Source organism: Erythranthe guttata, chromosome 5, assembly GCF_056151865.1.
Source record: "Erythranthe guttata isolate IM_541 chromosome 5, IM_541, whole genome shotgun sequence".
Taxonomy (NCBI): domain Eukaryota; kingdom Viridiplantae; phylum Streptophyta; class Magnoliopsida; order Lamiales; family Phrymaceae; genus Erythranthe; species Erythranthe guttata.
Genome location: NC_142537.1, coordinates 509,148 through 522,199, shown reverse-complemented (window position 1 = coordinate 522,199; position 13,052 = coordinate 509,148). Strand labels below are relative to the sequence as shown.

At 35.8% G+C, this 13,052-nt stretch overlaps 4 protein-coding genes across 6 annotated transcripts; 2 read left to right on the top strand and 2 right to left on the bottom strand.

The window, feature by feature from the left end:
* Positions 1-5: 5 nt before the first annotated feature.
* LOC105974697 (cullin-3A-like) lies at positions 6-3,787 on the top strand. The gene is made up of 2 exons (XM_012999830.2): positions 6-527; positions 1,609-3,787. Exons 1-2 carry the CDS (start codon positions 364-366, stop codon positions 3,647-3,649), a joined length of 2,205 nt encoding a protein of 734 aa, XP_012855284.2. The 5' UTR covers positions 6-363; the 3' UTR covers positions 3,650-3,787.
* A 38-nt stretch (positions 3,788-3,825) lies between these two features.
* On the bottom strand, positions 3,826-6,626 carry LOC105974591 (Haloacid dehalogenase-like hydrolase (HAD) superfamily protein). Its single transcript, XM_088818381.1, has 10 exons — positions 6,344-6,626; positions 5,670-5,946; positions 5,397-5,513; positions 5,118-5,200; positions 4,845-4,928; positions 4,694-4,769; positions 4,536-4,608; positions 4,363-4,436; positions 4,175-4,268; positions 3,826-4,080 (listed from the first exon to the last, which is right to left on the bottom strand). The coding sequence occupies exons 2-10, from the start codon at positions 5,779-5,781 to the stop codon at positions 4,014-4,016; spliced, it is 780 nt and encodes a 259-aa protein (XP_088674507.1). The 5' UTR covers positions 5,782-5,946; positions 6,344-6,626; the 3' UTR covers positions 3,826-4,013.
* On the bottom strand, positions 6,497-9,958 carry LOC105974750 (transmembrane protein (DUF616)). Of its 3 annotated transcripts, none has more exons than XM_088818376.1 (11): positions 9,561-9,958; positions 9,208-9,312; positions 8,953-9,060; positions 8,649-8,851; positions 8,368-8,454; positions 7,924-8,285; positions 7,619-7,830; positions 7,225-7,481; positions 6,948-7,126; positions 6,707-6,845; positions 6,497-6,626 (listed from the first exon to the last, which is right to left on the bottom strand). In XM_088818376.1, the coding sequence occupies exons 4-10, from the start codon at positions 8,818-8,820 to the stop codon at positions 6,792-6,794; spliced, it is 1,323 nt and encodes a 440-aa protein (XP_088674502.1). In that variant the 5' UTR covers positions 8,821-8,851; positions 8,953-9,060; positions 9,208-9,312; positions 9,561-9,958; the 3' UTR covers positions 6,497-6,626; positions 6,707-6,791. The 3 variants fall into 3 exon arrangements, with proteins under 3 accessions (XP_088674502.1, XP_088674504.1, XP_088674503.1); XM_088818378.1 differs by having other exon boundaries at positions 8,642-8,851; positions 9,561-9,740; XM_088818377.1 differs by having other exon boundaries at positions 8,368-8,451; positions 9,561-9,700.
* LOC105974590 (ARM repeat superfamily protein) lies at positions 9,838-12,557 on the top strand. Its single transcript, XM_088818380.1, has 9 exons — positions 9,838-9,986; positions 10,113-10,235; positions 10,861-11,058; positions 11,133-11,211; positions 11,335-11,480; positions 11,594-11,707; positions 11,903-12,034; positions 12,123-12,236; positions 12,352-12,557. Exons 1-9 carry the CDS (start codon positions 9,933-9,935, stop codon positions 12,409-12,411), a joined length of 1,020 nt encoding a protein of 339 aa, XP_088674506.1. The 5' UTR covers positions 9,838-9,932; the 3' UTR covers positions 12,412-12,557.
* Positions 12,558-13,052: the final 495 nt, after the last annotated feature.

The window sequence follows — 13,052 nt, the reverse complement described above, 5'->3', positions numbered from 1 at the left end:
GAATTGGGCCCAATAAAACACAACTTGAACAATTCATTCCAAACACCTCCCAAAAGGAAATCCCTCTCTCAAACACAAACACCACTGCTTCGGAAAAAGAATTTTTTTTTTGGAAATAATAAACAGTAAAAAAGGTGAAAGAAAATTATTTTTATACTTGTCTTCTCTCAATCAAAATCAAAACCCTCTAATGGCGGATTAGCTTAACGTACGACTCAATCGTCCTCTATATTCTCTCTCCCGTTTTGAAAAGGAAAATCAGTAAAACAATCAGGCTTGTGCGCCAATCGATTAATCGGAGATTTTTCGAACGGAATTTTTGAGAATTATTTTCCGATTTTGGGGGTAATTTTAAGAAGAAGGATGAGTAGCGGGCATAAGAAGAGGAATTTTCAGATTGAGGCGTTTAAACACAAAGTGGTGGTGGATCCGAAGTATGCAGAAAAGACCTGGAAGATCTTAGAGCACGCGATTCATGAGATTTATAATCACAACGCTAGTGGACTCAGCTTTGAAGAACTATACAGGTTTTTTGTTTCTCTGCAAATTTTGCGATTTTTTAATTTAAAGTTCATTTTCCTGGTTTAATTTAGTGTATTTGTTGGTAATACCGAGTTATTGGTGAAAGTAATTAGGCTGGATGTTGTTTACAGGCTTGATTTGATTTAATCGTGCTCGTCGCTTTGTGTTTTTCGTCTAGTTATTTGTTTGCGGATATGTTAGTAATGATTTATGGAATTGAACTCCTGGATTGCTATATGTAACTGAGTTGACTTTATCTGCTTGTTGTTTTGTGTAGCTATTTGATGTGTTTTATTTTTTTTCATTTTCCGTTTTCAATATGAATGTATTTGTCATTTTGAAATTTGAATTCGGGAGAAATCGATTGGCAATATATGCCCAGTGGAATCAGGTGTTTATCTGAACTTGTTTACATTTTCAATCATATCGATTGCCAACATTCTTCAATCGTAGTCTCACTAACTTATAAACATCTTCTTGATGCAGAAGTTTAGAACTCGTAATCCGTTTGTTTGTAAGTAATGAAAATGATTTCCTGAATTTAGGAAGATTGCTGGCTGACACTCGGCTGGCACAAATTCCTTGGATTTATAACGAAAGCAACTTTTCTAGACTGAAAGATTCATATTGCCGCGTGACACTAGATTCTGAGATTTGTTACTGTTAATTTTATGTCAATATATTTGATTTCTCAAGAGGAACGGTCGTAATCTTTTCACTTTCCTATGGATTCATATTGGCTTATTAGATTGATATTATTCTAAATATGATGTTTAGCATTCTACAGCCATATAGCTCTATTTGCAAGGTTAATTAGTGTGAACAATTATAGCTTCGTTAGTGTGGCTGTATTTGAAAGGTTATTGCTGTGACAAAGTAGCTTTATCAAAGTAGCATTATTTCCGTTTCTCTATTTGTTTTTTATGTTTAGTATTCTTTAATATTCAGTCAGTAGGATTGAGATACGAACTTAAGTCTTTCTCTTCTTCATGCTCGCGCGCACACACACACACACACACATAACTTGCTCATGTCTGCATCAATGAATGATTTTGTTTCTGATTCGGAATTTCCTTATGAACCCAGAAATGCTTACAATATGGTACTACACAAGTTTGGGGAGAAGCTATATTCAGGCTTAGTGTCAACAATGACGTTGCATCTTCAAACAATGTCCAAAAGTATAGAGTCTGCCCATGGCGGTTTATTCCTGGAGGAGCTTAATACAAAATGGAGCGATCACAATAAAGCACTGCAAATGATTCGTGACATACTGATGTACATGGACAGAACTTTCATTCCCAGCACTCGTAAAACCCCTGTTCACGAGCTCGGTCTAAACCTTTGGAGAGACAACGTAATTCACTCCGACAAAATCCAGACGAGGCTTCTAAACACAGTTCTTGAATTGATACTTAGGGAGCGCACAGGCGAAGTTATCAACAGAGGGTTAATGAGAAATATAATCAAAATGCTTATGGATTTAGGACCTTTGGTTTATCAAGACGATTTTGAGAAGCCATTTCTTGAAGTTTCGGCTGATTTTTATAGAGCGGAGTCTCAGGAATTTATCGAATGCAGTGACTGTGGCGATTACTTGAAGAAAGCCGAAAGGAGACTGAATGAAGAAATAGAGAGGGTATCGCATTACTTGGATGCGAAGAGTGAAGCGAAGATAACTAATGTTGTGGAGAAAGAGATGGTTGCCAATCACATGCTTAGGCTTGTTCACATGGAGAATTCGGGATTGGTGAAGATGCTTCTAGATGATAAGTTGGAAGATTTGGGAAGGATGTACGCCTTATTCAAACGTGTTCCTATTGGCCTTCCTACAATTCGAGATGTCATGACTTCCCACATCAGAGACACAGGCAAACAGCTTGTAACAGATCCGGAGAAATCGAAGAATCCTGTGGAGTTTGTGGAGTCACTGCTCGATAAAAAGGACAAGTACGATAAGGTAATAGCCTCGTCATTTAACAACGACAAGACCTTCCAGAATGCACTGAATTCTTCTTTCGAATATTTCATCAATTTGAATCCTCGTTCGCCGGAGTACATATCTTTGTTCGTGGACGATAAACTGAGGAAAGGGTTGAAGGGAGTGAAAGAAGAGGAAATTGAAACTATGCTCGATAAAGTGATGATGCTGTTCCGTTACCTACAGGAGAAAGACGTGTTCGAGAAATACTACAAACAACATCTGGCGAAGCGGCTCTTGTCGGGAAAAACAGTGTCGGACGATGCTGAGAGAAGTTTGATTGTGAAACTGAAAACCGAATGTGGGTACCAGTTCACTTCGAAGTTAGAAGGCATGTTTACAGACATGAAAACCTCTCAAGACACAATGCAAGGGTTCTACTCAGCACACGGTAGTGACCTGGCAAGCGGGCCCACGTTAGTTGTCCAGGTTTTGACTACTGGCTCATGGCCAACTCAATCGAGCATCACTTGCAATTTGCCGTCCGAAATGTTGGCTCTTTGTGACAAGTTCCGATCTTACTACCTAGGGACCCACACAGGTAGGAGATTATCTTGGCAGACAAATATGGGAACTGCCGATCTTAGGGCAACCTTTGGCAATGGTCAGAAATACGAACTGAATGTCTCGACTTACCAAATGTGTGTACTAATGCTGTTCAACAATGCCGATTGTCTTAGCTATAGGGAAATCGAGCAAGCTACTGAGATTATATCTTCTGATTTAAAAAGGTGTCTTCAGTCTTTAGCTTGCGTAAAGGGGAAAAACGTGCTGAGAAAAGAGCCTATGAGTAAAGATATTGGAGAAGATGATGTTTTCTCGGTTAATGATAAGTTTACGAGTAAGCTTAGGAAGGTTAAAATTGGAACTGTGGCTGCGCAAAAGGAAACTGAGCCGGAAAAGCAAGAAACGAGGCAGAGGGTGGAGGAAGATAGAAAGCCACAGATTGAGGCGGCGGTGGTTAGGATTATGAAAGCTAGGAGGGTTTTGGATCACAATAATATTATTGCTGAAGTTACGAAGCAATTGCAATCTCGATTTCTGGCTAATCCGAGTGAGATCAAGAAACGGATCGAGTCCCTTATTGAACGGGATTTCTTGGAGAGGGACAATGTGGATAGACGATTGTATCGATATTTGGCTTGAAGAAGAAAAAATTAAATTTCCAGTTGATTATTTGGTTTATTATGTTAGTGGAAATGTAAGTTATCAACTATTGAAGACGTTGAATTTCATTTCTGCGTAATGAATGCTTTTGATTTCAATGAAACTTTCGTCTGTTAACTTTTTTTTTTTCGTTCGAAAATGTCGTAATCTTGTTATTTGGAAAACCAATTGAATAACTGGATAAAATTCAAGAACTTGTACCTTACAACAGGGATTCTAAGAAATACACCCAATTATTAAAAGTGAATTTCATGTAAATAGAAAATATAGGCCTAAAGTTAGATCCTAATATTCTTTTATTCATTGTGATTCAAAACTGGATTTCCAGGATTTGCTTTGTACTTTAAGACTCCGATTGAAGGATGCGATTCTGTATATCTGCGAAGTTCTTCACATCCGTACCCCATAACCTGCACACAACAAAAAAAAGAATAAAAACTAAAAATTAAAAAACCGGGTGTTAAACCATAAGCAAATTTATAATCAAAATAGTTCGTTGCATACCAGCAGTCGATTCCAACGGCATTAGCTCCCGCCTTGTCAGCCTTTATATCATCTCCAACATGAACTGCTTTGCTGGCGTCTACCGAGATCTCATCTACAACATTGCCAATGTTTTAAAATAAAATTATGAAACGAAAAATCTTAAGCAATGTCCATGGATAAGGGAGTTGGAGATATTAAACTTTTACCTAAAGCAGCTCTAAATATTTTATCGTCCGGTTTTTCGTATCCAACTTCCGAGGATATTATGACAGCATCAAACCTAAAGCAAAAATCAACCCAATAAACAATAAAAGACAACATGTACTATCTTGAGCCTAGAGTACGAGGTTAGCCATGAAAGAAAACCGTAAATACTCACAGATGTAATACATTAAGGTCCTTGAGTAGCTTCCTCAAACGGGAATCAAAGTTCGATACAACAGCTAGTTTAACTGCGCCATTATCCAATTGAAAAACAAAAAAGCCACAAAAAAAATAATAATAAAAAAAAAAAGAAATCGAACTAAAATAAGATACCTCCGGAATCTTTCAGACATAGCATTGTTTCGTAAGCTCCTTCGGGAAGATGCCATGCATCTCCATTGGCATAATGCTGATGAAAAATAAAAGATTAGACGACGAGTTTAGGAATAGTAGTTAATTGTGATGACTTAGAATACAATACAACCTCGTAAACTTCATCAAAGTAATTTGAATTGTCGAAGCCGGTGGCTTCTGAGACAACGAGTTTCCAAAACGGCTTACCATCACCCTGTCGATTAATAATGACTAATCCAAGTTAAAGATTAGTATAAGGAATAAACTGCGTGCCAAAATACACGTTGAACACGAAAATCTACTTTGTAACAATATTTGCATTCACTTCTTATAACTTTTTTTTTGTTTTTTTTCGTTTCTCGATTTAAAACAAGAATTAAGACATTGAAACTTGGCTACATACTTGGTACCGAAGTTTTTCGGGCCAAGGTGCGGAGAAAGCTCTTTTGAAACCTTGTTTTATATCTGCTGCAGTGGATTTCAGACCTGTATTTGGGCACCATTTCAATTTCTAAGAAATCATTTTTTTATAGATCAATTATGAACAATGAGTTACAGTAGAGAGAGAGAGAGAGAGAGAGAGAGAGAGAGAGAGAGAGAGAGAGAGAGAGAGAGAGAGAGAGAGAGAGAGAGAGAGAGAGAGAGAGAGAGAGAGAGAGAGAGAGAGAGAGAGAGAGAGGACCATATTTTCGGCCAATTGTGAAGTAAGTCTCTTCAACCGGCGCCGACAATTGCAGGAGTGTTCCACCGGCGTCTAACAATAATCCGTCATATGCCCTCTTCACCTTTCCTTCTTTACCTGTAAAATTAACTTTTAATAATTTTTTAAAGTCGAAGAAAAGAAATAAAAGAAACAGTGGCACTATTCCGCAATCACCGGCAGCCTGGGAATTGGGGTCGCCGGGCGGCGCACATTATCCGGCGGCGGTGGTGCGTATGGTGCAGGATGATTTACCTGTGAGAATTGTTGGGGGAGAGGAAGAAATGGAAGAGCAACGAAGGGGGGTGGATTTGGGCAGCTTGAAATTGATGGGTCTGAAGCTTCTGAAGAGAGCGGTGGCCTCCATTACTACTGCCGCGATCAGTTCTTGAAGATGGTGAAGAACACAAGAGACGACATTTTTAATTCGGTACACTCGAAAAATAAGACTTCATTATTTAAAATGATTTTATATTATTTTTTTATTTATAAAAGTTTAAATTTTAAAAATAGTTTTCTTAATGTAATTTTTCTTTTTTTTTTTTTTTTTTTGAAAATAAGATTGAAAATTAGGTGTTGTTTGTATGAGTTCACAAGTCTAGGTTTGGATTGGCTAGCAATGAACCTCATCTTTTCATAACTTCAATAACTATTGTTAAATTATTACCTAAAATGATAAATTACGAAAAACACCCTTATGTTTGTGTGACTACAACACACCTCTATTATGAATATTTTTACCGTTCACTCTTATGGTGTCAAATTCAACAGAATCTTCTAGAATCTATGGAATGTTCTTTAGTTTGTCTTTGTTTTGTGCAAAAAATGCAACTTCTAATGCACTGCAATCCAATATTTACAAGTCAATACATATCTTGTGAGAATCTTGTTTCAAAATGTAGAGCTCTGAAATGGGGTAAAACGGTTACAAGCTAGAAAATATTTCACATAAACTAGAAGATTCCACTAAATCTGACACAACAATGATAGACGTTTAAGAAGATTCATAGTTGAGTGATGATTGTAATTACTCAAACGTCGTAATTTGAGGATGGCCGTAATTTACCCTACATAAAAATATATTTTATTATCACATAAAAATATAATTCGTATATAGACTTCTTTTACACAAGACTTCGCCATTTCCTGTTTAAGGTTGTCTGTCTCACTATAAATTGAAAAATGTTCCACACAAACAAACACAAAGTAAATCTCGTGGGATGCTCCCATATTTAAGGATGCCCAAATTACCTATTTCCAGCAAAATTTGTATAGAGTAAATACTTTGAAACTTCAGTGTAGCTTGATGAAGAATGGCAGCACATTGTCTCTAAAACCAGTCGAATTTAAATCTACGATACCCCGTTGTTAGAATCTCTACGTGTCGGTTCTATGACGAAACAGCTTTGTGATTGCTCTTCGCTCGCAGTCCTATGAAAAAAACAACATCACAAACCGAAAGTAAACAATTTGATTTCATCGCATTTACGAAAATAAAATAAATTAGCTAAAAAGCTTCGACCAATAACAAACCTTGAACATATTCAAATGGAAGCGTTTATCGGGATTAAGTCTCTTCAGCTTCAAGTAAGTATACGCAAAGCTCAGTTGATCACGTGACGTAAATCGATCAACTTCATTAAACCAAAGGCACGAAAATAAATTCGACATTGGCGTATGCGCCCTCACAATAAACGAACCTTCTGGTACAACTACAAAAATAAAAAAAAGGTGGGACCCAGTAATTAAATTTGAGAAATTCAAAAACTAGCATATAGAAATATAAGACTGAAAAAAAAATTATACTCACAGCTTGGAAGAGGGATTTTCGGGTCTGACGAGTCGTACTTTGTGAGACCATCAGACTGATAGAAATAAAACTGTTCGTCTAACGCAGAGTGATTGTACTTATTTAGCCTTTTATTTTGGAGTATTTCATCCCACACGCAGTGGCGAATATAATGATTCGAAATAGCATATTCTGAACCCTTTCGCCACAAAAAGTACTCGATTATCTTCATTGGATCGGCATTTAGTCGAAGCTTGCTATCGAGCCAAATAGAGTACCTAACAAATCAAATACACCACAAGAAAAAGAACATGAAAAATAAGAGGAAATTTTAAGGTTATTAGGACAACAACTAAAACATATGTATTTTCAAAAATGTTTTTTAAGGAAAAAAAAAAAGAACGACGAGGATCACCTAGATGAAGGAAAAAGGCGATGTGATAGAAATTTTGGCACCTTTCCAGTTTTCCGATTATCATTATAGGGTAAATTCTTCACAACAACTATTTTCCATAGCCCAATGTTTCCTCTTTCATCCACAACGTTTCCTTCGGATGAGAGTTTAGCTAAACTTTGCTCGTCAACAAACATAACAAAACAAACGTTTTTCTTTGAGTACTCACTAATCTGCAATTTGTAATTAGTTCTATATCAATACAAGAATTACAGCCCAATAGTTTCACATAACAACAATAATATGCTAAGAGAATAACTTGTTACCACTTTGCTAGTTGGCCTTCTCAAAAAATCGGAGCTTCCAAAAATGCACGACGAAACGACAATTTTGCATTTGTTCATATATTCTTTGTCCTTCTCGTTTAAATCAAATCCAGTACTGCTTGAAGATTCATTCCGAAACTTCACAAAGCCACAATGAATTGTTTGATTTGTTGCATAGTAGGACTTCTCTCTATCTTTAAGACTTTGATGTCCTCCAAACCGAGCTTCGTTACCTTCATTGAGAAGGGTAATCTCGTCTTTTTCAACAAATCCCAAAGAGAAACGAGCAAATTTAATATCATCCTCGGGCTCAGTCATATAAGAAACGGAATCAAGAAACGATACCTCGCACGGAAAATACCCTGAAATAAAAAAGGAGGGGGAAATTAATATTATTGAAAAAAATGTTTCACAGCAATTGCTTTAGTAAAACTGTACGCTTACGCTGCCTGTGCGGTTTCTTTGGTTGTTCTGTTACATTCTTCACATAAAATTCTTTTCTGACATTGTTCAAAGACGAAACGGTACCTTCTTCAGATTTATAAATAAAAATCCAAATCAGTAACGATTAAGAGCAAATCAAGACTCAATATCAACGTATGCAATTAGTATAAGGTACATTTCTTCAAGATTCTACACACATCAAACATTCAACTCCTATTCCAAATTCATCACAGAAATTCGTCAAATCGGAAACAGAGGAGTTCTTGAAAATTACCACCCACCATGAAAATGCATCTTTATTCCAAAATAAGCGAAGTATATCAAGAAGATAACTGCAAGTGCCGACAACCAAAACAACAGACTCTGTCTAAAAATCCAAGTTATCTTTCTTGTTCGGCGAGAACCCCACAAATGTTTCTCAGATGACGATTCGCTATTTTTAACGTTACCCATCACTATACACCTCAACTACGTACCAGCTCATCTGCAACATACGAAAATGCACGGTTACCAAATGCATAAAATAAAAAAATCAATTTCAAAGGGAAATCTCGACATAAAACCAACTAAATATTTGTTACTTACCAAAGCTTTCATAGCCCCAACGAGACGACCTCTTTGTGTTCTTGTGCCAGTGCACAAAGTACACTAACATTTTAAAGATCATGTGGAGAATGATTCAATCTTGACTTCCTTAAAAATCAGATGATAACACAAGAAATCAGTGATGGAGAAAAACATACACTAAAAGTATTCTAGGGGGGCCATGGCCCCCTGGCTTCAACAATGTTTACACTTTCAATAACCTAAAACACAATTTACTTTGATTTACCAAAATACCACAGTGAGTCGGTGCTATATCTTCAATTGGCAGCTAAGCTAACAATTTCCCACACATTGAAGAAGCTTCTGGGATCCGAAATCATATAAATGGATCATAACAATCTACAATATTGAAAGACGATAACTCAGTACACTACAAATTGCATTTATCGGAAAATAAATACAATTTTTTTTTATCAATTACTGAGATTAATCGCACAGATAACGCGTTTACGAATTGAACCAAGAAACACAGAAATAAAAAAAATTTACAGAAAATGATTTTTACTGTGCGAAGGAATTTCGAGCTGAAAATTGGAATCTGCAGCTCCAAATTGAAGTAATTACAGAAACTGTAAACGAATTCATACCTCATTACAGAATCGAATTCCAACGCAGCAACAATTTTGAAGACGGGATAGTGATAGAGGCGCAGTGAATGATTGAAGGTGACAAACATTGGTCTCTCTGTAGAAAAAAAATTGGGGTTGTTAAATTGCACTCTTACCCCTTACAAAGAAGTTATTGTACACTTTAACCCCTCCACAATTAATTAGAACACTTAATCCCATTCAATTTAATTTAATTCGACTGACTAATTAGGTGGGCCCACATTGTAGATTAATAACGGGCCGACATTTAGTTTGGGCCACGGCCCTTACAATTAATTTAATTTCCTAACAAGTCCTTTTCATTTCATCATTTTTTCGCCTCAGTTCAGAAACTTCGCGAAAGCAGCAACAATGGCGACGGAGCTGGAAGAACTCCTGGGCTTTCTCTCGTCTCCTTCCCCACCTGTAATAATTGTTTATTTTATTTATATTACTCCACTGCGCATATTTTGTAGCTAATTGTTTTTACTAACTTTGATTAGGGTATGTTAATTTTCTGATTTTCTTTTTAATTAACTCGTAACTGTGTAGATTAAAAAAGCTGCTGTAAATATTCTTCGGGATTATACTGGGTCCGAGGATGGGCTACGGTCTCTTGGGAAATACTCCAGTGTTGCTGTTTCTTCGTTGTCTCACCTTCTTGCTGAAAAAAAGGTTTTTATTATTTTTATTTTTATATTTTGTAGAATACCTTTGTTTATAGTGGAGATTATCAAGCTTAATTTTAATTTAATGCGATTATATTTCTGAAATTAGTTGAAATTTTGTTAGTATTACTGCAAATTGCAGTGGATTAAGAACTGAAAACCCCCTTGTATTAACGAGGTGTCGATTTCGAATATGGGAAAGTTAAAAGAGGCTAAATGGAAAATATAATTCAAGGGCGATTTCGTATATGGAAAAGTTAAAGGAGGCTAAATAGAAAATATAATTCAAGGGCGTAATCGGAAGATAAATTTGGAAGTTGTGTCGAGCTCCGTTCTTTTGTGTTTGTTTTTTTCCTACTTTTGCAGGCGTGTTAGCTGATAATATGCTTCTAGCTGTTTCAAATGTGATGCTCTAATGGAGTTAATTTCTTCGCGTGTGTGTGTGTTTGTGTGATTTTCGATTTTAGGGAATATTTGCATTCGTTCAATCCTTCAACCGATATAATTTGCGAATCAAAACTATTTATCATCTAAACATAGTGTGTCAAAGTGAAAATGTATTCTACACATTTTTGTTGGTAAGACCGTTTGTTGATTTCTCGGCGCTATTTAACTTGATTTATCAAATTCAGGAAGTTTCCGAACCCGCAGCAGAAGCCCTCGTAAATTTGTCACAAAATCACGATTTAGCTAAAAAAATGGTGGAAATGGGATTGGTGAAAGCTGTCATGAATATTCTATACAGTCAAGCCTGTGACATTCCTCACTTGTTGGTCATGCTTCTCGTCAATCTCACACAATTGGATGCCGGTATTCAATCTTTGCTTCAGGTACCCTTTTTCACTTAAAGAAAAGTTATTTTATTATGAAATTAAATTGACAAAATATTAATCTCGGCTGTCAGAATGAAGACGAGAAAATGCGGGGTCTATATATCATGAAGCTGGTGAGATCATTCTGTACGTCGTCTAGCGGAAAAGAAGGTGAGTTTTTCCGTTTCAATTTTTTTGTTAATAATTAGATTTGCGTTTTGGCAATTGGTCGCGTACATGTAATCGTAAGAAAAATGTATTTTAATCTATTTTGTGTTATAATATATCTATCAGGTGATCCCTTTGAACATGTGGCTTCTATACTCGTAAATATTTCGCAGAAAGAAGACGGAAGAAAGCTTCTACTGGACCCCAAACGAGGACTTATGAAGCAAATAATTCGGCAATTTGATTCACCTAGCCCCTTGCGGAAGAAGGGGGTATTTTATTTTATTTTATTTTATTTTAGCTTATATATATTTATTTGCAATAGTTTCGTAATGTATGGGATTATGTTTTATTAAAAATAATTAGATTTATTTTCTTCATACAGGTGTCGGGAACTATTCGGAACTGCTGTTTTGAAGCCAAAAATCAGCTGCAGAATTTGCTTCTGATATCGGAGTTTCTTTGGCCTGCACTACTACTTCCAGTTGCTGGAAACAAGGTAAATAATAAAAAATATAAATAATAAATATTAATTATGCTTAAAATAAAGCCAATTTCTCAAGAAAAGTCACTGAATTATATTTAGTTTGTAAGAATGTTCAGTTCTTTAGATAAGCAATGATTATATGCGATAACAACATTTAAGTGCGGACTTCGATTTTTAATTAGTATTTTAATCGACTTTTTATGACAGGTTTATAGTGAAGAAGACACCTCTAAAATGCCCCTCGAGCTAGGAAGCGCACTCTCGATCGAGCGTGAATTAGAAGCAGATCCCGAAATCCGCGCCCAAGTACTCGACGCTATATACTTGATCGTCTTAGAGGTGAAGTAGTTATATATTAATTATTATACCCTTTAAAATCAACCCTGAATTTCTATCTATATTTTATTTTATTTTATTCTTCTTACAGGAAGCTGGGAGAAGAGCTTTGTGGTCTGTTAATGGACCTCGAATACTGCAAGTGGGTTATGAATACGAGGAGAATCCGAAAGTGATGGAGGCGTTCGAACGAGTTGGCTCGTTGGTAATAATTTCACGTTTTTTACTTCTCAATAGCGTTATTTTATTTCCCCCGCTCATTTTTTATTAAATTTGTTTATAATTTCGATGCTGTATATTGTTCGACTTTGTGGTCGCAGTTGATTCAAGAGGATGGCACAAGCGAGGCCTCGACAGAGTTATCGAAATTGGGTGTGTGATTTCGATTTCGGTTTCGGTTTAGATTGCAATCGAGGTTGTTGTTTATTTTACTATGTACTCAATTTTTTTCTCACGATTTTGTCGGTGAAATTCGATAGACATTCCTTTATGTTTATTTTTTTTTCTAAATTTAAAAAATGAAAAATTCAAATTGGCTTTGCAAATTATAAATTGAATTTTTTTTATTTTTTTTTTAATAATTTTTATTATTTAAAAAAAAAAAAGAAGAAAACTCGAGAAAATAAACATGGCGGGCCAAATTGAATCATATATATGATGTGGTGAGAATTGGGCCAACGTTAAATTTAACACGCGATTTAAGTAAAGTAGGCCCCACGCCCAAGCCCTTAATCTCTAGCCACTCACTTTTGACATCCTACAAATTCCAATTGCTTTTTCTAGAGATATTTGTTTATTAGCAACAAAATTACAAATTTGTAATCCAATAGCAATTTCACCTAATATACATTTATATAACTTAAATTCGTTTGCTTGTCACTACTAAGTTTAACAACTCGTTTGGTTAACCTTATTTTAAACAATCGATAGGCTGTTACTTCGGATAAGTTATTATGTCTAATTTTAAAGTGTTTGCATAATAAGCTATTGCGTCTAATTTTAAAGTGTTTGGATAATAAGT

Coding starts and splice junctions, on each gene's coding strand:
- LOC105974697 (XM_012999830.2), top strand. CDS start 364: ATGAGTAGCGGGCATAAGAAGAGGAATTTTCAGATTGAGGCGTTTAAA. Junction 528..1,608: donor AGCTTTGAAGAACTATACAG/GTTTTTTGTTTC, acceptor TTATGAACCCAG/AAATGCTTACAATATGGTAC.
- LOC105974591 (XM_088818381.1), bottom strand. CDS start 5,781: ATGGAGGCCACCGCTCTCTTCAGAAGCTTCAGACCCATCAATTTCAAG. Junction 5,201..5,396: donor CACAATTGGCCGAAAATATG/GTCCTCTCTCTC, acceptor GCCCAAATACAG/GTCTGAAATCCACTGCAGCA. Junction 4,770..4,844: donor ACTTTGATGAAGTTTACGAG/GTTGTATTGTAT, acceptor ATTTTTCATCAG/CATTATGCCAATGGAGATGC.
- LOC105974750 (XM_088818376.1), bottom strand. CDS start 8,820: ATGGGTAACGTTAAAAATAGCGAATCGTCATCTGAGAAACATTTGTGG. Junction 7,127..7,224: donor GAAAATCCCTCTTCCAAGCT/GTGAGTATAATT, acceptor TTATTTTTGTAG/TTGTACCAGAAGGTTCGTTT. Junction 6,846..6,947: donor TCCATTTGAATATGTTCAAG/GTTTGTTATTGG, acceptor TTTTTTTCATAG/GACTGCGAGCGAAGAGCAAT.
- LOC105974590 (XM_088818380.1), top strand. CDS start 9,933: ATGGCGACGGAGCTGGAAGAACTCCTGGGCTTTCTCTCGTCTCCTTCC. Junction 9,987..10,112: donor TCTCGTCTCCTTCCCCACCT/GTAATAATTGTT, acceptor GTAACTGTGTAG/ATTAAAAAAGCTGCTGTAAA. Junction 11,708..11,902: donor TTCCAGTTGCTGGAAACAAG/GTAAATAATAAA, acceptor TTTTTATGACAG/GTTTATAGTGAAGAAGACAC.